This window comes from Plectropomus leopardus, chromosome 16 (genome assembly GCF_026936395.1).
Source record: "Plectropomus leopardus strain MGB_pleo_1.0 chromosome 16, ASM2693639v1, whole genome shotgun sequence".
Classification (NCBI taxonomy): domain Eukaryota; kingdom Metazoa; phylum Chordata; class Actinopteri; order Perciformes; family Serranidae; genus Plectropomus; species Plectropomus leopardus.
The window spans coordinates 16,310,177-16,335,974 of NC_142191.1; the positions used below are offsets into that span (position 1 = coordinate 16,310,177).

General features: G+C 40.1%; 1 protein-coding gene across 2 annotated transcripts in view; it reads right to left on the reverse strand.

Annotated features, from left to right (window-relative positions):
• Nucleotides 1–25,798, reverse strand: part of LOC121955375 (glutamate receptor ionotropic, kainate 2-like) — a 75,156-nt gene that overhangs the window by 18,342 nt on the left and 31,016 nt on the right. For both annotated transcript variants that reach the window (XM_042503307.2, XM_042503308.2), the window contains exons 5-10: nt 24,329–24,382; nt 22,707–22,880; nt 3,259–3,402; nt 2,352–2,459; nt 2,091–2,204; nt 1,760–1,966 (exon numbers count right to left, since the gene is read on the reverse strand). In XM_042503307.2, the coding sequence (XP_042359241.1) occupies nt 1,760–1,966; nt 2,091–2,204; nt 2,352–2,459; nt 3,259–3,402; nt 22,707–22,880; nt 24,329–24,382 (801 nt within the window). The remainder of the gene's footprint in view (nt 1–1,759; nt 1,967–2,090; nt 2,205–2,351; nt 2,460–3,258; nt 3,403–22,706; nt 22,881–24,328; nt 24,383–25,798) is intronic.

The following is a 25,798-nucleotide window of genomic DNA, read 5'->3' on the forward strand; positions in this document are numbered from 1 at the left end:
TTGAAAAGGGGTAGGGGGTAGGTGTTTGAGTCGACCAATAAAAAACAACCAATCGAATTAACATCTGATTTCTGTCAACAGCTGTTCTGGTCAATATGTACAGGAAAGGGGGAAGAGCCGTGACAAAGGAGAGAAAATAACAGGGGTCATTAGTTCAGATGGATTAGCGGGTAGGAGGCTGACATTTTCTGGAAATTACAGGTTACATGTCTGATCCCTCTTATGTGACGACAAAGGTGAGTCACTGAGGCAATAATTTTGGGATTAGATTAATCTGTAACAAATTATCCCTGTGTAGTCTCAAATTGAAGATTACCCTGCTTTGGTGCTTGAGAGTTGTGTTTGCATAGCCCCTCCAAGAAACAAGTTATTTATCAAACAGTAGTGCCAAAGTGCCAGTTTTACCTTTTTGTGCCTTTGTCAGATTGTCTGCTTAAAGGGAAAGTTCACATCTAAATTAAAAATACATATTTTCCTCATTAAACTGTAGCACTATTTACCAAGCAGGTCACTTCCACCAGCAGAGCAACTGACTTCTGGTTTAGCGCCTTACTATCTTGAATGGCGGTCTAAAAAAAATTAATCTTTTAGATTTTCCAAATGTTATCAAACTGGATGACTCAAATCTAGATGGCGAAATGAGTTGTTTCACAGGGGTTTTGGATGATCAAAATTTTTAGTTCCTTTCCCGATATCAGTCAATGGGGCAAAGTCATTCTGGGCCAGTGGACATCACATGATGGACCCGAAGGTGTAATTCCACTTTTGGCCACTATGTCAAATTTGCATCACAACGTGGCGCTCTTACTGGGTGCTTGGGTCAGCTGAGGAGGACGCCATTAATGTTTACATCTCATGGTGTCATGAGCATGAACCTCTCGTCGATGGGTGGATGCACGTTTCCCTCTGCGCTGTGATACATTATGTGGTTGTTCAGTAGGGAGAAAAAAGTTCCTAAATGAAACTGCTAACAACAAGCTCTGTGGATTATCTTGAGTAACTGAGTCATGATTTCTGGAAACAGACATTACTGTTGAGTTTTTCAATTGTATTTTTTTGGCGCTTTGAGTTGAGTGCCATCTAGTTCCATTATATTGGACATTAGGCAGACATCTCTACTGCCGATATCTCCAACACTCTGCAACTCATATCAACACTGGATTCATAAATAGCACTCCAGGTAAGTGGAAAACCATGTACTTTTTATTTTGGGGTGATCTGTCCCTTTAAGATTTTCAAGACTGCGTTTAAGTGATTCGGTGCTCCTAACATTTTCTGCTATTCATGCTAACTAACAAACTACCATTCAGTGGTGGAATACTGTAGCAAAATGAGAATGAATTCAAGCAATCCATCACCTAAATACCTCAGCCATGAGTACTGTATTATTGGTTGTTTTAAGTAAATAACTATAACTATAAAGTAAAAAAGTGTCTGGAAAATGTAGGAAATGTCTGATAATATCAAAGATTTATAGCAATTTCTTTGCTTTTAATTCTTGAAATTACATTAATATAGTTTAAAATGGATTTTTTAGCATGTAATGAAATCAAACTCTTCGTCATTAAGCACATAAAGATTAAAAAAGATCAAATTAAAAATAAATAAGTAAACAAACTTCCAGTTTTCCTGGAATGTTTTTAATCAAGCCCATGAAAGGAAATAAAAGTTTCTTTAGTCTGACATTATATAGAATTTTCAGAACTTTTTTGTTGCATTTTTCTCCATCTTACTATGTGCTACCCTGGTGTTGACTCACATGGTCCATTAGCTCTCGCACCATGCCGTTCCATTGGCCTGAGCTCTCATCCAGTGCGCCGTACTTCCCATCTTCCACTAATCGCACCTCATAGCGGAAGCCCAGGATCCCAGAGAGCTCCCTCAGGAGGTCAATACAGTAGCCCTCGAAACGGTCATTTCCATACAGAGGCTTGTCCGACTTCTTAAACATCACATATGGCTCCTCCTGTGAGAGGAAAATAAGTTTGTGTAAAAGTGAGTTCAGTGTCAGAAATCCAGCTGTTGGTTTGCTGTGTGTATTTCTTGACAATGTGTTTGTGCTGCTTGTGTTTTCATTTGTCTGTGTCTACCAGTATGGTGGATACACGCAGGGATTTGTTAGCCAGAGAGTCGGTGATGTTGGACGTCTTGCTTTTGTGAGACTCTGTCATATTCAGACCGCTGGGAGGATCCCATGTTCCAATCTGTTGAAACAATTTAATGTCTGGTTTATATCACCTCGTCTACTGATAGGAGAAATAATGCTTTGAAGCACCCGAACCCTCACTTCCTTTTATTCCTTTAAGACACAAGACATGACACATCATCAACTACACCAATATGTGACACACCTTTTCCAGCCCGTCCTCCTTCAGACTGATGACATCCAGGTCGAAATCTGTCCTCAGTCCATTGGTCTTGTTGAAGAGAACACGTCCTGTCAAACCGTCCCAGTGGGCCTGCAGGCGGAAGCACACAGCATAATAAACTAAACTCCTCGGCACAGTCCTTCCATTAACCTTAAGGTATCATCTTTCTCAACAATATCAATCTTAGTGCTAACTGCAAAACTTTTTTCTGTCCCAATTATGAATTTTTGTCTGGCTCTCCCCTCACTGTCTATCTCAACAACATAACAAGAGACAATAAAGCAGCCAGAATAGAAGCAGGTTTGACAGGTAAGAGTTCATTATGCATGTGGTTCATTGTGCTTGAAGTTTCACTTCAAAGCCATTGGAGGAACAGACGGGCATGGAGAGTGATAGCAGACACAGGAGGGGGAGGAAGCGGCAGCTACTACAATGGCTCGTTCTGAAAATTACCTGCAATGATACCATCCACAGAATGAAAGAGCTTTGTAGAACAAAGCAAATGGCTGACCCCGACTACAGTTAAGGAGACACACTGAGGCTTTGATATAAACACGGGCGGAGATATGCACGGAGAGAAAGTGGGAGACAGGGAGTGAAAAATCATAAAAAAAACATGCAGTGATTATTTAGATTATGTTATCATAAAGAGGATTATTAACATTAAGCAATAAACTTGATATGTTATTGTAGGTTTTATCATAATCACAATTTTCTACAAGAGAAACACAAAAATTCAAAACTCAGTTCAGTCAGTGCCGTAAAAAGGAAATGCATGCAAATATGTGATCTCGCTGATCAATAACACGCCCAAGCTTTGGTGTTCAGCAGATTCCACAGGTCAGAGGTCAACACAGGCTGTGCATTGATACCCATGACGGCCCTGTACCTCTTTGATGAGGCTGATGAAACGCCCCCCGAAGCGCCACGGCTTGTGGCGATTACACTGCAGAGAGCTGACCGTGATCTGCTGCGATTGCTGCACCGCCACCGCCACCACATGCACGGCGTCGTACATCAGTGCTGCATCCGTCTGCGGAAGACAGGGAGGTAATATCATTAGACATTTTTATAACACCTGCCAATACATCTGTCCACATGACCTTTAATCCGTCCCATTTGTTCACCTGCGGAGGAGCTCAAGAAACCGTGTGAAGTCTCGGGTGACTTGCTTTACTCTTTTGGTCGGGACAAGAGAACATAAATTAGGAGTAATGCCAAGCAGTAAATGCCCCGCACAAATGGCACGGTGTCTCAGCCTGTTAGTAAAAATACCCGACCACTGTCTGAGGCAATGAGAAAGCTCCGCCAGGGAGAGTCTCTCACTGGAAGGCCGGCCTGTCACTGTGAAGACTAATGGTTCCTGATGGGTGTGCCTGTTCTCTAGAGAGAGGGAACGCAGAACAGGCACCAGTGCATACGGGACAACTCTGACTTGGTGTAACATGCTAAGTACACGGCACAAATCACAGCTGGGATACAGGCTGAACTGCATTGAAAAGCTCATCTGATAGCCATCCAAATAACCACAGAAATAAGTCATCAAAGGGAAAAAATGCTCAAGCAAAAAATTCCCACACTGACTGCAAGATGCTGAGGTTTATCTTTACTTTTCTGCCTGGCACACACAAATTCCTTTCACGCCGTCTGTCCTCACAGTTTGAGGCACTCGACATTTACCCAGGTCAACACATTAAAGCTTAGCTCCGATCCTCTTTCCATGGTCCCACAAAGGCTCAAATACACTGTGGTGATCTTATTTGACAAGTCCTGGATGACCAACCTGCGAGGGAGAATGAAAAATGACTGTGAGACCACAAAGTATCTGCAGCTATAGGGTCTATGTGGATGCGCCGGCTGTCAGAGTGAATGAGCGGGGCTTTGGCACAGCTAGGCGCACAGCAGGAGACCAGTGAGCCGCTGTTCAGCTCATATTGGTACCCTATGTTGTCTCTATAGGCGCAGTGGAGCATCCATGCCATCCAAGTGGGAGAAGGAAGGGTCTGGGAGGGGCAGAAATTATGCTACATGCACAATTCCTCCAACCTATATTTATCGTGGCAGGTCAATTAAAGGAATAAATCTGACTTCCAACTGCAGGAAGAGAGAAAATTCAAGATAGGGAGGAGGGGAGGGAGTGGTTGCGGCAGTGTCAGTTTTTAGTTTGCCCCCCAGTTCTCCTGTGCTGTGGAGTTTGGTGACTGCTGATGTCAAAGGCAGCAGCAGATCAGAGGATGGGAGACCCGTCTTTGCACTCTTTTATCCCTGCTGCCTCCTTGGGAAAGGGGACAGCTACTGCCATATCTGCTCTCCCAGTGCAGGCAGTGTGTGGATGTGTGTGTGTAGAGTTGTGGTGTTCATGGCAAATGCTGATTAGGAAATGTGTCATTTTGCTAATCTATTTTGTTGAATACTGGGGATGAGTTCTACACACAGTGTCCGAGGACAGTTTTGTCAAAACATCCAATTATTGTTGTACCAACTATGTACAAAGACGTCTAAGCTAATTATATTTCTTTTAGAGATGTATTTTCTATCGCAGCTCAGTCTGATTTGAGAAAAGTTGTAATAATCACATTCAGTTTCAGTCCACTTCTAAACTACATGATACATTTTGAATTCATTTATTCAACATTTTCACTTTGGAAATGGTTTTAGTTTGACTGGGACAGGGTTGAATTCATGCAATTCAAATAAAATCTGTGCTGCCTACTACTAATCTTTTTTTTGAATGCCTACCTCTTCACTTTGCTTTTGACCTTCCTCAACCTTGACTTTTCCCTTCCCAAAATCAAATCAGTATTCCTGTTCTTCTGTCTACAAACTCTTTATTCATTTGGGTTAAACTGCAGTGCAGCGTGCGCACGCAATTTTCCAGTAAATTATTATATATCTATAAATATATTCTGTGAAAAAAACACTCCTGGGAAAAGAAATCGGACAACTTTTTTCTTACTGACTAATGCACGAATATTAAAATCAAGCTGCAATATTTCAGCACAATCTTGATGTTTGACTGAAAGCTGATAGTTCAAGAATTTTGTAAAAGACAGAGATTTCTTCAGGACTGTAGACATGGAGTCAATATTGGGGGGCATTAAATCTGCTGGGAGGCCCCCTCACAACCCCCCAGAAAACACTAGAATTTCTCATTTTATTTTTATTTACTTTTTGTGGCCAATATATATGAATCCAGAATTACATGCATTTCCTCATTTTACTGTGATATTATTAATCAAAAGTAAGTATAACTATGTAGTATACTATGGGAATATGCAAAAATAAAAGCTACTTTTGTCTTCATGAGTTACACAGGCAGCGCAACATAAATGATAGATACTTTAATGCTCATATTACATTCTGTTTTTCCACATTTAATACATTTGAAAGAAATGCATTAGAGAGGCAGTACAGTGTTTGACAGTGATTGTACCAACGACAGTCGAGCAACAGCTTCTGCTGGACACCACTTGGACAAAACACACATACTAGAACCAGTGTTGATAATAAGTAAAATTTTTATAGTCTTTTTATTAATATTATTCCATTTGTTGATGACTAATTGGGACAATGGTGCATTGTTGCCTGGGAAAAATATATTGGCATTTTATTTATTTCCTTGGGGCAATTATGACAAAAATAAATGTTTTTTTTTTTTTGTTTTTTTTTACAGACATTACTTTTTGTTTGTTTGTTTCTTAAACTACAGGTATTTCACGGTATTTGTAAAACAGAAAGAAAACAAAAACAAAATTACAAACCATGTACTGATACAATGCTTGTAATATGTAGTATATGTAGTATACCAACATGTGTCAATTTGTTACCATGGAATTAGTAATATTACCAGTATTAGTATTATTTATTTATTTCATTTACTTTGATTCTAGAAATTAAACATTGCCGTAATTAAATACTGGGAGGTGTGTGTGTGTCCCAATATATATCATACAGCCTTGGACTACTTTATGATGAATCATATACTGCATATGAGCAGTATCCCATTTCCAAATGAAGATTTTCAAAAAGCTATAGAGCATGCTACAAGAATAATTTTATAGAGTGATAACATTATATGCACGGTTCTCAGCAGCAGTGTTAAGAGTTTTTCATTTGGGCAACATTAGAGACTGAGAATTTGTTTATTGTAACATAAAAATCGATTTTGGCTTCAAGACGTATCAGCCTGTTTGAGAACAGGACTTTATTGGTTGTTTTACAGTGTAAACACAGTTGTGTGTGCTGCTGTGTTCGCACTGAGGCCAAAATACTGCGCCGAATTCCCCATCAGCATCTTTGTTTTGAATGATTTATGTCATTCTATTAGCCTCTCCTCCGACTTAACAACCATTCCTGGAAATGTTTCCTCCATCTTTTAACTTTTGATTGCTGTGATATATCAAATATTGTCTGGCTTGGATGATTTATGTGGCAAAGATCTTTTTCCTGTTTGCCTTTGGAGCAGAACAATTCCTGAAAACCCTTTTGTGATGGAAACAAAGAGAGGCTGGCATCAAGTGGAAGAAGGAGAGATCAAGAGGGGTGGGGGGAAAAGTGAAATGATGGCTCCCAGCTCTGGCAGATTGCATTCAATTTAAAAACAATCCAAGAGCGATCTTGATATTTATTTCAGAGCCAAGCATGGGTCCTGCGGGGTGTTTTAAGTGCTTTAAGTGAAACCAATCTGGAACCCCAGGGACACTCAGACAGAGAGGGGAAAGGCTTTCAAACAAGATGCCCAAAACCTTTGTTGCCTTGTCTTCCTCGCATCTCTCGTTCTCTCTAAAACACCCACATCTGAAATCACACAGTCTCCCTGTGCTTCAGTAAAAGTACCAGCTCAGATGCCCTTTTCCCACATTTAATGACTCACTTTTTTTCCCCCTACGCCTTACATCTTCCTTTTACAGCCCTTGATGTCTTAGTTCATCTTTGCATGTTTCCTCTCTCATAAACGTGACACGTGAGGGACATACAAATATTAACACGCACATGCAGGAACCAATTAGCAAGATGTGTGTGTGCTGCACACAAAAAAACACAATCAGACATAGTGACAAACCTCAAGCTTCCCAGAGGCATGCCTCATTTGTCGTAGTTGCATGCAGTTTCCTCATTTAGAACAGGTGAACTACAAACTTGACTGAACTAGCTGCTAGTGTGTGTGTGTGTGTGTGTGTGTGTGTGTGTTTGTGTGTGTCTGTTTACACAAATATATTCCTTTTCACCACATCAGTATTCACACCAGCTCTCCACCTGTGCATAATTCCATAATTCCTCTGATAATGCTGCACCCTAAAAAACGACATCTCTTTCTCTTCCCACCTCATCTCAATCAGTCGTCCTCTCCCCACATCCCTCCAAACACACCCGCTGCTACCTCTCTGGTGATGGACGTGCATTTCGGCTGCTTGTGTACAGTAGAACTCCACTGTTTATACATATCATATACATCTGATTAGCCCTAATGAGATTAGCACTGACCTGTTATTCACCATGCATCACTGGGCTGCAGCTGCCAGGCGCAGAGCAACACACACACCCACACACACACCCACACACACACACACATACACAATTACAGACATGCACTCAGACACGCTAATACGTACACACACACACCGGCAGCATTGCCATCAGCATCAGAGTCACAGTGTCAGCGGGAGAGAGAGAAGCTCATTGTTTTCTCGGAGCCGAAGTCACTCTGCCCTCAGATCACAGACAGACCCATGGGGTTTGATGATTTGATGGAAGAAGGAGGTAATTATTCATTTCATTCCATAGTTTATATGTATTCGTGCTGCTTCGCTGCACAGTCGGTGCAAACGTTTGAGTCACAAATTTTGCTGTCAGATACATTGCTGCACTTCTAAACTTTATTATGTTTAGCAATTAAATCCTGACTAGTCAAGTAGAGTTTTCTGTTAAAAAATACGACATCATGATTTCTTCTTTAATCAAGAAACCCTAATCTCCCTCGCCCACCCACTGAGTGAGATACTAAGTTTGTTTTATCAGCCAAGATGAAATTCTCATGAGGAGGATGGACACTGGTGTGAAATGCATGTGATTAATTAGAGATACATTTAAATTCAGCAAGGTATAAGGCTTCTTAAAGAGCAGCTAGTTGGTGAGATAACCGCAAAAGTGGACTCCCTGACAGTGGATGAGGCTCCATTACTTTTCTAGTCATATCAGTTATCATGAGGATTTTGTAAAACACACTTATTTGCTTTCTTGTCGAGACTTAGATGACAATATTGAAACCTCTCATATTTTTTTAAATTTAATCTGGAGCTAGCAGCAGCCTGGCTAAGCTAAGCATAACAGCTGGAAACAGCTAGCCTGACTTTGTGCAGAGACTTTGTGAAAAAAACCCTGACACATTATGGTTGGTTATGTGCCGGTCAACTTGTCTTTTACACACTCTTGTATTTGGATTAAACCACCAAGATATAACAAGTGAATAAGTGAGTTTTAGTGGTTGTGGTATAAAGGGTTTGATATCTCTGGACAGAGCCAGGTTTGCAGTTTCCCCATGTTTCCAGTCTTTATGCTAAGCTATTAAGCTAATGTATCCTGGCTCAAATTAAGCTGCCTTTTCTGATTATGGTATGGTACGATCTTCTCATTTAACTCTTTATAATCTAAGAAGCTTACAGTTTACAAATATGACTGATGCCTCAAAAATGTCTCAATAAAGTGCCCCGTGACTTAGTCCTAGTGAGTGAGCATTTCAGCACTCCCAGTTCCCTCGTCTTAGATTCTAGAGTCTTAGAGTTTATTTGATGGATTTTGGATTGATGCCTGAAATAAGATCTACGGTTTACCTGAGTTTATGAGACTACAAAATGTTAGCACGCCAAACCGCACCAGACACGGCATTACAGCCTCATTGTGGAGGCAACATTAAGTTGTGCTACTGTAGCACAATTTTTTTTATTGCCTATTGTTAGCTTTTCACTACTGGCAGTTGCATTTAGGCTTGAAAAATCTGAAAAGTAGTGTTCATTTGTGAAGATTACATTGCTGAACAAAATGTGTAAGCATCATAAATGTTTATCCTCCTAAGATGGTGATGCCACAATTCCCAATCCCTATATTATTAGGCCATGTTTTGTTTCTTTACAGTGTAGTAATTGAATTCTCATGTAAGATGTAACCATGTATTTCTGGCATTTGTGTGCTACCCTCGGCGATGAAACTGTCAGTGCATTGAGAATTCTGCAAACTCTCACTTCCAGGACAAAAAAAAAAAAAAAAAAAAGACAAGGGTTGGAAAAACACTGAAATGTGACATATGTGATTTATGGGCATATTATGGCTGTTTCAGGCCTTGTAGCAGAGAAGGGAAAGCAGGCAGTGTCAGATCATTTTGGTGGGCAAAAAGCCCTCGGGTGACTGCAGCTCAGCATAGTGCCATCTCTCTCTCTGTCCGCAACTTTTTCACTCTGTCTCTCTTCGTCTCTTTCTTTCTGGACGCCGATGTTCTGGCCCAGTCCCTCCTCCCTTTACTTCCATCTCTTCCTCCCTTTTCATCTCTTTTGCCTTTCTTTCTGTCCGCCCTCTGCCTTCCCCGGTTGTTGCTCTCTACAGTATTTCACTGAGATGTGCGTGAGCGTTGCTCACAGTGTGGGTATACAGGGGGCTTTGCCAGTGCCGTCACTGTCATTTTTCCTCTCTTTTTTTGTGTGCGTTGGAGGTTTAATCCCTTTCTCACATTGCATTTTCACATGCTGAGGAAACAGAGCAGCCTTGTTGCCTTTTCTTTTTTTAAATTATTTTTTTTTCACCGGGAAGTAAGACTGGCTCCTTCCGACGAGGACCCCTGGGCAACGGATCCATTGATGGTGCTGGATTTATGTGAAAGCACATTTATGGTTTTATTGTAGATTTAAGCGTACTTTAAGGGGGGATAAAGGACTACACTGCAGAGTTTTTTGTTTAAAAGAAAGGGTCTTGTGGGAGTGGGGAGAGAGTGAGCTGAACTCTATTTGATGCATGTCTGTATACATTTATTCAGTATTGATGTGGTGCTTCTAAAGAAACCTTATCTTATCAGATACTGACAGATGCTAGACAGAAACTACGTTTTGACCTTACACTGTACTTTTATCAATGTCTAACTGATCTTTCTGTTTCAAGAATAATTTGCCTCATCACTGTAGGTTTTCTCACCTGTAATGCCAATAAATGGTGTATTTGAACTTGGAAAAAAGTCAGAAGGGGAGAGGGAGTTAGTGACTTTATCAAATGTTGAAAACAAACAATTTGTATACACAGCTAAATGGGGGAAGCAGTTCAAACATGCACAGACTGCTCATGCTAACTACCTAGTCCCTGTTCTGTTTGCTCCAAACAAACCACTGATGCTGCTGCCAGAATCTCTTTCTTGCGCACCAGATTTTCCCCATAAAAATGTGTCCAATTTTGGATGAAAGCAAAAACAACAGCAGCAGAATATATTCATTTAGGATATAGCACACATATAGCACGTACGGACTAGCCTTCGGGAATTACGGAAATTTTCCCTGTGGGCCAGTATTTTTCCCCAACACTGTAAAAATAAACAATTTGTGTTTTTACATAAAATTGTTAGAGTCTGGGCTGCCTTAAATTTTTAAGTTGACTGAATTTAATAAGATAAGTTGAGTCATTACAAAATTACCACAACTTGTACTCTCAAATTCAGTCTACTTTAAATTGTAAGGCAGCCCTGACTCAAACTTTTTTTATGTAGTTTATTTTTACAGTTATATATCCTTTGTCAACATTTTATTTTAAAAACTAACAGTCACACATATATCCCTCTACTAACTTTACCAAGTCCATCGCTAGCTCTTTCTGTCAACTCACTCTGGGCTGTTTGAATACATTTATTGTCAGTATATGAGAGAACTATAGGTGTAGCATCAGCTGATTTGACCATGGAAATGCGAGCGACGGCTGGCTTGAAACAGTTATTTTTAGAATGTGTCCTGCAGACGACTCACTGGCTCCCTACAAGTGACCAGGCTGCTCCTGATAAGGCGTTTAACATTTAAAAGCCAGCCCCTCAATAAAAATGATTTGTTATTATATGTATTTGTTATTTTATCAGTGTAAATACAATATGCTTATGGTAAATAGTATTAACGTAATCAACTCCTGAGAATAGTCTGCTGGTTTTAATTTAATTGTGTTTAAACACTGTTGACTGTTTTGCAAAATTTTAAACAATTTTAAAAAGAAGGCTTCTAAGTCAAATTAGTGATCATTACATAAATTCAATTCTGATTTTTTTCTTTCTGTACACATAAACATGGAGGGCTAAACCTTGGGTAATTAGTATATTGTTTTATGCAGTGTATTAGCCTAATGCACAATTAAAAGATTGTAAGACATTAAAAGATATATATTTTTGTTGATCGAACAAACATGTTGTGTCGTTTGATGTATCAAATATTTATATTTATCATTTTAGTTTAGCACGTTGTTATACTAGTATACGCTAACAATAACTTAACACAGAGTAGGCTACAACTAAGGCTGATGGGAATGTGATTTGTATTTGGTCCTAAACCATAATATTAGGGAGATTAAAAAATGAACTCCTGCTAGATTAAAAATTAAGGTTATTGCAAGTCATCCTGATGGAGATATGAATTCACATAATCAGTTCAATTTCATTCACATCTACAAATGTCAACCTCATGGTTACAATGGAGAAAAGCCATTGGATCACATGGGTTGTATAAAGAGAAGTGGATACAGCACTGGAGGCAGAGCCTCGGTCATACCTAAGTTACTCTGTGGCGCATAGAGCCAAGTTTGAATTCCACAGCATGATATTATCCAGATCATCCCTATTGTGAGGCCAAGCACCTAACTTCTGGTTCAGCATTTTGCTACCTTAAAGGAAGACAAAATTTATTTAATTGTGTGGCTCTTGTAGACTTTCAAAATGTTATCGAACTGAACGGATCTATCCCCATAGTACAACAATTTTGCGGGGGTTGTGACATTAAAAAAAATATTGATCAGTCGGATGCAAGACTGAGACACAGCGTCCTAGTTGTTATTGGGTGAGCTGGGATTGGCAACCTCACAGCTCCTCACTACGACAGGTCCAGGGTGGAGGGAGAAACACCAGCTGATCCAGGGCAAGATGTGGGCAGAGGTGGAAGAATGCAGAACCAGGACACTGGCTATGCACAGGTAGGGAGCCTGGATTAATTGGGACCATACATTTGCCCGTAAGATCACATGGGCAGAACTTTGGAAGTCAGAACAAGCTAAACCCAAGTTCCTGATCCAAGAAGTGTATGACGTTCTCACAAGCCCATCCGACCTGCACTGCTGGGGTCTAGCCAACACCCCTGCATGCTCACTGTGCCAGGGAAGAGGTTCCTTGGAGGACACTGAGCTGCTGCCAAAAAACCCTAGGAAAGGGGAGGTATAGGTACACCACATGCTGAAGCTGCCACCATGTGCACTGGTATTCAGCTGAGCAAACATCAGCTCCACACTCGGCACAACATTGCCTTTGTCAGAGCTGCAGAAAGATGGCACCCAGAGCCCGGGGCTTCAACCAGGCTGCTAGCCTCAGCTGGTGACTGGCAGCTCGAGGTCGACTTAGGGAAGCAGCTGAAGTTCCCTCATTCTCATTCTCCTTATTGTGAGGACATCACTCAAGTCAGATTTGTACTGTACATCGGACATTTCCAAGTATGTGGTTATAATAGAGCTCTTTGTCCCCTGGGAAGACCATATGGACCATATGCAGAGTGCAGGAGCCCACCGAGGTTGGCTGTAGTGGCTCTGCAGGGAAGTCTCTGCATCGCACACTCAGCCTCCTTGGAGTCAGAGGGTTGCAGGCCAGAAGAAACACCAAAAACATCATCAATGCTGTTGAAAAAGCAGGGACAGAGACTGATCATCCCTGGCTGGGTTGCATAGGTGAGAGTGTTTTATGATAAAAGACCCAAAACAACCTATGACACTGGGTTCATCACTGAAGGTGTTTTCCTAGTTGCACCACATGGTGTTTAATAAACATATACACCAATTAACACATTCACAATTTAAGTCTATGGGGAAATGTTTTTTGGGCCCCATGGCATCACATTTTGGATTGTAATTCCATGTTTGGCCACAATATAAAACTGGCTTCAGAGCCAGGCCACGTTCCTGTAAGGGCTTTGATCACCCAAGTCAGTGGGATATCTCCTCTGCAGACCATAACTATGTGTGCAAAATTTGAATGTAAAACCATCCAATAGTTGTAGAGATATTAAATATACCAAAGCAGTAAAGCACTGACGGACCCACATTGCGACCCCTAGAGGCATGCCGCTAGCATGGCTATAAATGGAGAGAGGGAGACCACGGGTCTCATTGTAAGTAACTGCAGAAGAGAGAGTTCAAATATGATACTGTATGTAAAAAAACTATTTTATAAAGTCTGACAAAAGAGGTTGTAAATGCTCTGAGCAGTGGTGTCCCACCAGACCCTTCAGGCAACAGCATGCTGTTGGCAGCACTGTCCACTTCAGAGTCCACCCTAATTAGCACCACGCTGCCTAACCTACATCTGATTAAGTGGCTGTTTAACATGATGGCCTTTCCTCATATTTAATCAGCCTCCAGCCACGTTCAGCTAAAAAAGCTAGTAGGAGCCAACACCATAGGTTTTTCCTCCCCTCACTTCATCAGCTATACAGTTTCCGAAATTTTCAGTGTAAGAAAGCTTTAACAATTTGAATGATATTATTAGGTAATCTGTTGGGTGGTGTTGTGTTTGTTTTAAAATATTTGTATTGAACTGAATTCCCTTTTTATGCTTCTTTTTAGTTTACATTATTCACATACAAAGACATTAGACATTAGAGAACAAAGTAAGATAACAGGGTAACAGGGAGCAAAATCAAAGAAAAAAACAATATAATAAATCTCTCTTTTTAGATTCCGCCTCTCCATCTCTCTCCCGCTGCCTGTTTTTGCTCACAAAAGGCTTCTATGGACCAAGGGAGCATTGGTGCTAATAATGTTGATGCTGCGCCAAGCCCAGCTGGTGGTGCCCGGCACAGGGCATCGAGTGTCTGCTCTCCACAGTTGCTGTCTTTAAAAGGCTCTCTCCTCTGCCAACTGGGATCAGAGGGAGGGAGATCACATTGCTGTAATGGACGCAACCAACCTGTGAACCTGTGTGGAGTGCAGTCTGTTACTGTAGCTCTGTGTATCAAATACAACATCAAAGCATCGTGCTGCTCTATGTAGCTGCAAATGATATGTGTGTTATCAATCTAACAGAGTAGGGTGCAATAAACCCAATTTACAGCATATCTATCTATCTATAGATCTATCCATCCATATGTACAATTAAGGTTCATTCCATCTGTTCAAAGTTTATACTATTATAGTAAATTTATACTATATATGTATATGTAAATACATTTACATAGGATTTATGTTTATTATTTATATTTTTATACTTAAAATAAAATATTCTATTGTATTTTATATTCTGCATATTTTGATAATATTTAATAATTTAATATTATATATATGTTTTTATATATATTCTATAGTCTACTATTTTTACTGTAAAACAGATTTTTTTTAAGCTATACACATTACAAACTATTTTGATAAAGAACCCCTTAAATTTTGTTATTAATAAACTGCAAGATATTTATGTACTGAGATATGTACCGAGTGGAATATTTTAGAATTACAAAAAAAAGGTTTTCCAAAATGAATGCTCTTCAAACCCTTGTTACTAATCAGTTAACATATATATTGATATTAATATGTCTGTGAGGAGATAAAACTGACCGATAATGGCCTTTGTGCTGATGTGTCAGTTGGGCGCTGAACCAAACAAAATCTGCTGCACTGTACTATGTGTATATTTTTTGTAAGCACTTCCAATCTATTGTAAAACTTGTTTAAGCTGCAGGGTGAAAACTCACTTGAGAGCAAATAATATGAATCCCCAAATACTGGATCTAATTTCCTGTGGAGTTTATTTGTGCAGTGATTCTTCATATCAGGCAAGATGACAGAGTGTGTCCTACTCAATATCATATTGACAGGGGAGCTCCAAATTTGGCTCAACATCCTCACTGAGGACCCTCTTTTGGTTGAAATGCCGTATGAATGAAGCTCGCATGGGAGAGGGATGCGTGTGTCAGTAAATTCTCTTTCCATTGTCAGATTCCCGGCAGCCATGTGCTATACCCAACAACAGTCCTGAGCCAAGTCCTCGCCCTCAGAGGAGAACTGCATCAGACATCTTACAGAATGTACTTCGCACTTTACATTACAATACAAGCACACACTCGGTTATAAACATGCATGGTAACGCATCTTCTAACAAGAGTTGCTATCTAGCAGATTCCTCTATCCGGCTCACACTGTGTGGGTGGCTCCTACTCTACTCCCAGCAGTGCTTGTTAATGCAGTGAGGTACCTGTTCTCTCCCTCTGTCTCTTCCTGTCTGTCCATCCCCCTGTACATTTCTCTGCAACCGTGCTCCCTCCCAGCTGCGCTTCGTCTGTACGCAGTATACCCAAGAAGAAATTGTACATATTGTAGTTCTCAATAAGCAAGACTTTTTGAGACAAAATCTTTAATTCTAATATTAATCACCACCCTTACAAGTTAAAATTTTCCATTAAAATCTGTTGATATAATTAAGTCTCTATTGATCTGGTGTTTAATGTCGGCGCTGGCGAGTGAAATTCAATAATACTGGTCCCATCTCAGCTGTTGTGTGGGGCGTTGGGGGACAAATGTACATGTTGTAAATATTGAGGGGGATGTGTCCCCTAGATTAATTCCTAAATCTACACCTATGGCTGGGAGGATTCTAAGAAGAAATTAACTCCTTGAAACCCGGATCGACATGAGTTTTCTTTTGCAGTTTTCCAGGCACCTATCACAAGCATATAAACCTTTGAAGCCTGAGCAAATTGGTTTGATTTTCTTTCTAAAAACAAAAGGCAATGAGCAACTTGGAAAGAAATATCCCACAAATTGCAAGATATTAGTAAGGTGTGACAAAAACAATGACCTCAAAAAATTATTACATTAAAAGGGAAAATATGCAAAGACAAATAACAGAAATAAAGCTGATCCCTGGTCAATTTGCTCAGGTTCCAGAAGGTTATATATATGCACTCATGATCCAGATTTTTTGCTTGTTTCACAAAAGTGATTGGCAAGTACAGCTTCCATGCAGATTCAAAATTGGGGCAGCATCATGTGTCACAAATGACTGTCATCCAATTGCATATAAACCCAGATGCTCAGGCACATGTCACAGGTATGGGGTTTGTTATGATGAGTGAAATGTGTCAGAATTAACAGGAGAGGAAATGGTTTCTTGTTGCAAATCGCAGCTTGCCTGTTGCAAATATGGTAAAATGGGACCCGGCACATGCATGCATCTTTTCCTGTCAATCCCTTGTGTGTGTGCACTTCGTATCCCATGAGGGGAAGGCAGACTGATATTAACGAGTGTATAGGGAGGCACTTACATAATGCAAATACACTGAATAGCTCTTGCTGAAAAACTGCTGGTGATAAACAGCAGTATATAATGGAATTCTTAAGAATGGTAACCATTTAAGAATGGAATATATACTATATTTCCACTTGGGCGTCACTATGTATCTGTCTCTCTCTTCTCTGTTTCATCAAATGTATGTCAGCGAACTCGATTTTCTTGTGTATTATTGCAGTCAAACTGTGTTTTTATGACTGGACAGCAATTTCAGGGGGAAAAAAAGGTAATTTACTTTTCTGTGTTGGGGACAAGTGCTGTGTTTTTTTGTTGTTGTTTTTTCAAATCATTGTCATTAGCAATTATTTACTATACACTACCCTGGAAATAGCTTGCTGAGCATGCATGTTCTAGTACTGATTTGAAGTGTTTTGCTCAAGGATATCTCAGCAATAGCTTCTGCTGGAAATGAAAAAAAAAGTCACATTTGCAGATTTTCTTTACTAGTTCATCATTATCTTAAAGGGATACTTCACTCAGCAAATGAACATTAGTACATTAGCTGCTCACTGTGTGTTATGTTGACTTTGTGAAGAAATCATTGGAGAAAAGTACTGATGAGTTAAACTCATGGGGGTCCATGTTTAACTGTATCAAATAATCAGTTTACAAACTCTTACACAACTCATGCAGTATAATCCAAGTCTCACTTACCCAGTTGTACGCTCAATACTTTCCAAACCTTTGTGAAGGGTAACTGTACAAAAAGGGAAACTTATCTATACCTCTAAAAGCCAGACTCCATTGACAATACAGTATTTTTACCAGGGAAAACATGGGAGGTGCTGGTCTACTGCTACTTCAATCAGTTAATTAGTGTAGTTTATGACTCTTGTGTTTTAAAGGGTTAGTTTGGATTTACTGAAGTTGCATATTGAAACAAGCAAATTACCAATTGAGGCAGCGGGAGACCAACAACTCCCATGTTCAGAGATGTAAAATTACTGTTTTTGTCAATGGAGTCTGGCTTTGAAGAGAGCATAGGTTTCACATTTAGTTTAGTTTTAACTTATAAAATGCATGATTTTGGGAAGTACTGACCATATAACTAGATAGATGAGACTTGGACAGCTGCACAAGTTGCGCTGGATTTTGGAAATGAATCTTATTATACGCATATTTCTATGACTTTGATTTATAAAGAATTTTCTCATGCAAGAAAAATAAACTTTTATGTCACAAATTCAACAAAACACGGGGGAAATTATTGATATATACATAAATATGTATGGGGTGAAGTATTCCATTAAGTATCTCCATGTGTTTGTCGGGTTTTCAGTATTTAGCCTATTATGCTAACATGCTTTTTACACTGTCCCATGCGAGCAGCTGTGGCAGCAGCCCCATCATATTATACATATTACCCAAACAACTGCTCTCTATTAATAAGAGAGCCATTATTATGAGCTATTACACCAGAATTGCACTGATGACACTAGAGAACAACCCGCCCTCTGTTGTGGTAATTATAGCTCAACGAAATGTAGACATAAACGAAATGATGCAGATGTTAAAATAGCTGGCCCTAAAGCATTACTGAGGCGTGCAACTGGGAAACTGTTTTTGTCTTCTTTTCTACAATTGAATCCAAGTATATACTTAGCTCAGTGAATGGGCATTTAAAAGAATGCAAATTACAATGAAGCATTAAAACCAAATATCTCATTAGCTGCAGGCGATAATTATACACAGATGGGACAAAATAGTATCTATCTATCTATCTATGTATCTATCTATCTATCTTTGTAATTAAAACATGTTGTGGATCTCTAACTGATGTTAATTCACATGGAAATTGAGGGCTACAACAATTTGAGCTCCAAATTTCTCTGGGGATATGGTTAAAGAGTCGACACAAACAGGCGAGATCATACACACTTGCGCATCCACACACAAATGAACTGGACTAATTAGCATACCCTGCTCTTATTATGCAGCCCTCCACGTCAGAGATACCTCTGACAAACAGAGTTAAGAGGCAGGGGCCGAGTGTGTTTGTGGCTGTGAGCCTGCCCGGGCCGAGGAGGGACTTCTCATTATGCACCCTTCCCCGAGACAACACTCGGCCTCACCCAAGGCTCCGAGTGTCACTGTGATTATACACTACCCCGCATTAATGCGAGCCTAGTGGCGTGATAAAACATCGCATGCACCTCTCGACGCTTGTAAGCCCACCCCGCCCCCATCTTTTCTGCCCATTCTCCTCATCCTCATCAACTCCCCTCCTCACTGCCGCCGCCATCACACCTTCCCCAGTCACCTCCCCCTCCCCTCCTCCCATCTCAGTCAATCAATCCTTCATAAAATCACAAGGTGACACGGACGGCGTTGTCCTGGTAACCATCACTACACAACTGTTGCCTGGTCACCAAGCACAAACAAGCCCAGAGCCCAGCAAGGCTTCTGTGCGGCAGAAAATGAGAACAAGGTATGAGAGGGGGGGGGGAATAAAAGGCTGTAGGGAGGGTCGGGGGTGGAAGGTCACACACTGGCTGCTGCAGCACAGTTTAATTTGATGATACCCTTCAAGGTGGCTTCTCAGCCCAGAGCAGAGTAGCATAAATGTCAGGCAGATCCACAAATTAATTAAACACCTTTGAGCTGCAGAGAAACCAAATATTATTCCAACCCATACGTTTATAACGTAGGTGCGGGGCTATTTTTCAAAATCACCAGCAGAACTGTTTCTCCATTATGCCTTTATTATACCATTAAAATGACAACGTTTTTATATTCATGCTGGCTGTTTCTTCATTGACGCATTATAAGGAATCCTCTTAGGGCGAAACACTCTAAAGAATAAAATACATCAGGGCCGGGATTTATAAATAGAGCACTCTAATGAAGTACTTTATCAAGCTTGCATGAGTCTTTGGACGCATTATTCATTATTTAACAGTGGTTCTAGTCCAGGAAGAAATGTCAATATGTGGTATAGGATCTGACAAAATGATTCATGCAATGCTAATGAATCAATCCAACATTCGCCACTAATATCCATTAATTTCCGGTGGAGAAGGGAAAAAATTCAAGTGATTTAACCTCTTTGTGTGTTTCATTAATCTTTTTGCATACAACTGCTTTGCTTGTTTTTCAGCGCAATCCAGTGCCATATGAGAAATAGGATACACTTACCGTGATTTGAGGGAAACAAAATATGACTTGCCTATATTTACAGCAGTAAGTTTCTGGTAGGGATTATAGTAAACTGTAGTATATTGGAAATTATTAGGAAAGAAAGGAATAACATTGGTTTTTTCAAAGTGAGAGCCTGTTTTAATTTTTCCATCATATTTAAGGGGCTCTTACTTACAAGAGGGGAGGGGGTGGTGCAAACTAGGGGAAGGCACTTCAAACAACTTTCTAATCACAGGGAAGAGAGTTTGGCTTTGGGGAAGGTCATCAAACTTTAAAGGTCCAGTGTGTAGGACTTATTGGCATCCATTGGTGAGGCTGAAGAACTGAAACTTCTCCCGCCTGCCAAGCATGTAGGAGAAGTACAGTGGCCAACACACAAGCAAAAAATTAATAAATTAAATGTACTATCTATTTATCTATCTATCTAGAACCACTATTTGGTTTGTCTGATCTGGGCTACTTTAGGAAGACCTTCTCTGTGTATAGATGTAAACACTTCATTCTAAGGTCATGAAAACACAGACATATTTAAGAACATGTTTCAGAATATTATGTACAATTTCTGCAAATGTATGCCCTAAGTCTAACACAGTCATATTTTATACCTGAAATACCCTTAGAACCTCAAAGCCTGCAGGTGGTTTAATTTTCTGGCAGATATTATTATATATGCAATAAACATTTCCATCAAGAAATTAAATCAAATCTTAGCTTAAATTAGTGATATTACATCAAAATTACTTAATTCGGTGTGTAATTTAAAATATCACCAAGAAGAAGCCATGTGCACTAAGCAGATGCAGCCAAAAAATAAAAAAAGAAGAACAGAAAATTCTGCACTTCTGTTCTTGTTTTTAACTTTGGGGTTTTGTTTTTCAACTTTTAACTGTTCAACTTGAGACTGTGTGTGTGCGTGCGTGTGTGTGTGTGTGATGTGTAGGCTTCTTTAATTTTGTTGGTTTTGCGTGTGTCTGTCATGCACGTATTCTGCTGAAATGCACAGACAGCTTGTATAATAATGCGATTTTTAAGGAGGATTTGCATTTTGCTTTAGAAATTAGTTGTTTGCTTTGGTGCTAACTCCCTACGTGCTGTTTGCTAGTTGCATTTGCTAAATGCCTACATTTGGTGTGATTATACTAAAATATGGTTATTTATGGTGACAGGAGAATCATTCATTTTCCCCAGTCACTTGCGGAGGCTCAAAAAAAATATCTGGAGCTCCAGGAAGGGTCAAGATTTAAAAAAACAAATGAAAAAAAACACAAAGCCACACCCGTCCTCTGATAAGTAAAATACTGTCCCCGTGTGTGAATTAAGGCCGTAACTGTTCAGTGAAGCACCCTTTATCCTTCAGTCTTTGATGAAAAAACACATCTTTCATTACACAGATTCCTGATACCAGATCTTATGTCTGGCAAAAATAAAGTAAGGCTGGCAGAAAGCAGGAAAAAAGGTGTTTGTCTGCGAGGGAGGTGTTGCAGTGGGGAGTAAACTCACTGTTTACAACGACACCCAGACCCAGAGAGGGACCTTGAACGTCCATGACGAGCTCCATTCCCTTTTTCACTTTCAAATCACCTTATACCATGATTTTTTGGATGCCATCCTAAAAAACCAAGGCCATAATTTCCATCCAATTTGTTCCCTCTCTCTGCATGAACACTGACAGATTGTCATATTTTGGCCACGCTCCCAGAGGAGAGTTGTGAGAGGCAGGAGGGCAGATAAACGGCTATTACCATTCACACTGCCTCATTACTGGGCATTTAGACCCAGGAGCACCGGCCCGAAAGCACCATGCAGAGGGCGTTCATGCTGCTCCCGTGCCCACCCCAGGAGCCCTGCACCACGGAACTGTGATTGACAACTGGTGCTCATTTATTCCCACCGAAAATGTCGTGCATTTTGCATTTTCGACCAGATATTTGATTTTAAAGGTTTACTTTGCAGGATTGCCAGTTACTGTTTGTAGACACACTCAAGCAAAAGTGAAAGTAAAAACCAACCCCAGAGTCAATTTCGTTTGGCGTTTCGCCTTGCTATATTTGTAGGGTTTTTTTGTTGCTTTGTCTCTTTATTTCTGCTGAGAAGTTAGGCATTTTAACGCGGTGATTAACTCTGTTTTGGATGTTCAAGGAACTGCAGTTTTTAGCACTTCAGTATTGCCATCACTTTTCAGCCCTGGGTTTGCTGCTACTTTTTCATTTATGCCCCAACCTCATCTTAGTGCTGTGGGGTACACGCACATAAACATACCAAACACAGAAAAGCAAGAAGCAGAAAAAAAAGAATAAGAAAATACAGGCAGAGGACAGAGTCACTGCAGAAAAATACACCGCCACACACTTTAAGAGGGTCACAAGTGATGATTGAGAGGGATTACTTCCGTGTGAGTCTATACATTTTTTTCTTAGGAAAATCCTGCATAGTATACATTTATCAACAGTCACCTTGCATCATAAAGATAATTTTATATACATGCAAGTGCCTGCAGCAAAACCCCCCCAAAGGTGCAGTTACATTTCATATGGCTTTGGATTAATTTGGTTATTTGGTCATTCAGAATGAAATGCAGCTATAAGCATGTTTCTGCACACGCAGCATAAACAGTTGCATTACGCTAGCAGCATTAAAAGGTTCAAGCCTACCGTCATGAATCCATCTAGCAGGCCTGAATCCGGTTTGGGTGGGGCTTGTAGCCGCTCCATTGACCACTTCTCGATGATTGACGACACCTGAGAGTTTTCTGTATTGAGGATGCGGAACCCAGTCATGTTGACTCCACTATAACGGTACGGCTCCATGTCGAGGGCAAAAAGGTCCTGCACACAAAGACACTGGATGTATTTGAGTTTTACAAATAATTACTCATGTTTGTTTGTTTGCGTGACTTTAGACTGCACATCTCTCATCTGTACTCAGTAATGAGGAGGAGTCCTTTGAGTGGCGGCTTTAGCAAGTGACAGCAGAAGAGTGCAGTTGAAGGTATTTTCAGGGAGTTATTTTATCTCCTGCTGAGGCAGCAGCCTTGATGAAGGCAAGGCTCTCAAGGTTACAGGCAGGCTTTTGGTGGACTGCCATCTATCATGTGGAAGTGAAAGGACAACCCAATCGTCCTGCATACAGCATGTCTGGCATCTCACCAGGCAGATGTCTTTGGGATGCAACAACACAGTTGACAGAGCAACAGCAGGTGATGGACGCAGAATGGGGGTGCCACGGTCAATGTTTGCTGTCCTATTCCGAAAGCAGCACGGATGGCTCGCTACCAGTATACAGCAGCTTTGGCCGGCGCAGTGGCCTCCAACCGGCCAAACACTGGCTGATGTTAAAAGTAGGCATGTTTCCACCCCGACAAGCAGCAGCATGCCACTGACAGAGGCCTATAATCACTATTCTCTTTCCTTTCCCAATGACATACCTGCTGTCACTCACTCCCCTTTCATCTAGCCAGGTTCTTATGTGGATGCACAAGGGATAGTTACATGTCCAGTGCACTGGTGAATGTCTTTTTTAGGTCAGTTTTCTGCAACCTTTCCCTTTAGACTTTCCAATTGTGCTCGAAAACAACACAGCATGCCATTTGTTTGTTAGCTGTAATGGACCAAATGGGTGACAGTCTCATCTGCTCAGGGCTATTATCTGAGCTTTCAGTCTTCTGTTCTCTGGGCTCAGCGAAGATGTGCTGCTGTTCATCTGCAGCGTAGCGAGCAATCTTTGTAGTGGCTAGATCAAAGAAGTTTGGAGAACTTCAATCGCTGCCAGAGTCGGAATAAAATATATCCAGCTGCTTTTGTTTCCTACTCTCAGGGTTGTGGACAGCCACACAGGGTGAAAAGGTTGGTGCAGAATTCAGAAGATAAACTGGTGTTAAACTTTGCAAGTGATACTTTAAAATGCAAAGAGTGTATTAATAATCAGCTACGTGACAATGACAAAGCTTTTCAACAACGTCTATTTCTATCAGCACAAATTCAGGTTGTAATTCCGGTTCAAAATGCTTCACACAAAAGGAAAATAATGGCATGTTTTTCCTTTGACTAGCTCCTGGTTGAGTCATATTTAATTTTATTCTTAGAGAAGAAAAACTGCTTTCAGACACTCAGACAAACGGATGTTTGGTTTTTTTTCTGCCTCGCAACAAGCACTGCAAGGAGCCCAGGAAAAGAAAACACACACATTTTGAAGTAGATACTGCTGTGCAAAAAACAACAACATTGTATATAATTGCATTTTGTGAGGATAAAAAAAGAAGTGCCAGCGTACTCACCAGGGTAGTAAAAATATAATGGTAGTACTCTGTCATCATACCCATGGCCAGCGCCTACAGGGAGAAAAGAACATTGAGTAGTAACTAAAAATCAAAGATTAATAGCTTAATGAGCTTATTACTCTATTCATTTAAGTTGAATTCTTTATTTAGCTTTTATTACCTTTTATAGTCACTCTGACATAACCTTGCTTGCAAGGGAAGCAACTGAGATTAAAAAAGGTTATAATGAAGGAAACCAGTCGTGTGTCTCAGACCATTAATTTGGGGGGTCAGGTGGGATTGATGATTGATTAACCCTTTAAAAATGGACTTGCATGGATGGCTGAGGGAGATACTTATTTGCATCATCCTGTTTAAAATGATCTAATAGAGACAGTATTATACTGGTGCTCGCATCCCTTTACTGGCTACTTATCAAATCTGGGATAAATTTTAAGGTTCTTTTATTTGTTTTCAAAGCCATACATGGGCTGCCACCCACATACATCGCTGGACTTATTTGCTCCTGCTAAAAATTTAGGCTTTTTAGATCTTTAGAATAACGTCTTTTAACTGTCCAAAGATCAAGGCTAGTGGGTAAATGCGTCTTTGCAGCGGCTGCGCTAAAGCGATGAAATAGCCTTCTGCTGTCGATCAAACCTTCCCCCTCAGTGGCATGTTTAAGACAAAGCTTAAGATAAACATGTTCTCGGTGGCCTTTGGTTGCTCTTTGTAGTTCTAACATTTTATAATATTTCTATCTGTAATTATTTCTTTCAGCTTTATTCAGTTTTAGATTTGTGTGCATATAATATTGCTTTGTAATTTCTACAACCATTTATTATGTTTATTGTGCCTATGTAAATTTTAACTATTGTTTGTGCACCATTCACTTTAATTTAGAGAGCACCATGGCCATTATTTCAGTTGTTTTTAACATGCTACATAAATAAACTTGATTTTATTTAAAATAAAAACCATAATAGCTAGAACATTCATTCTTTTTGCAGCAGAGAACTAAGGCTTCTGCCTTCATCATACCATTACCTTATGTTACCTATACTTTATAGTGTGCAAATGTGGTAATTTGCTGTGATTATACCAGTATTTCCTCATAATAGCTGTGGGAGATTGTTGTTTGCACAATCCTGTATATAAATATTGATTAAAAAAAATAAATTAGCTAGAACATTCATTTTAGGCTGCAGAAAATTTAGGCTTCTGTCTTCTATGTCATCATGTTGTATGCTCATAAATACCATGATTACGCTACACTACGTGTGGTGCAAAACCATGCGAAAACATGCAGTGGTGCCAAAGGAATGAATGATGAAACCTTCACAACTCCTTTGCAAAGAGCATATTTCAAAAACTATATTATGTATTTAGCTTATGTGTCAAGATATATTTTGCTTATGTTTCTACATTTGAAAGTCTTGTGTTTTATTTTTTGGTTGGATAATTATGTTATGTCTATGTTTGATTTTT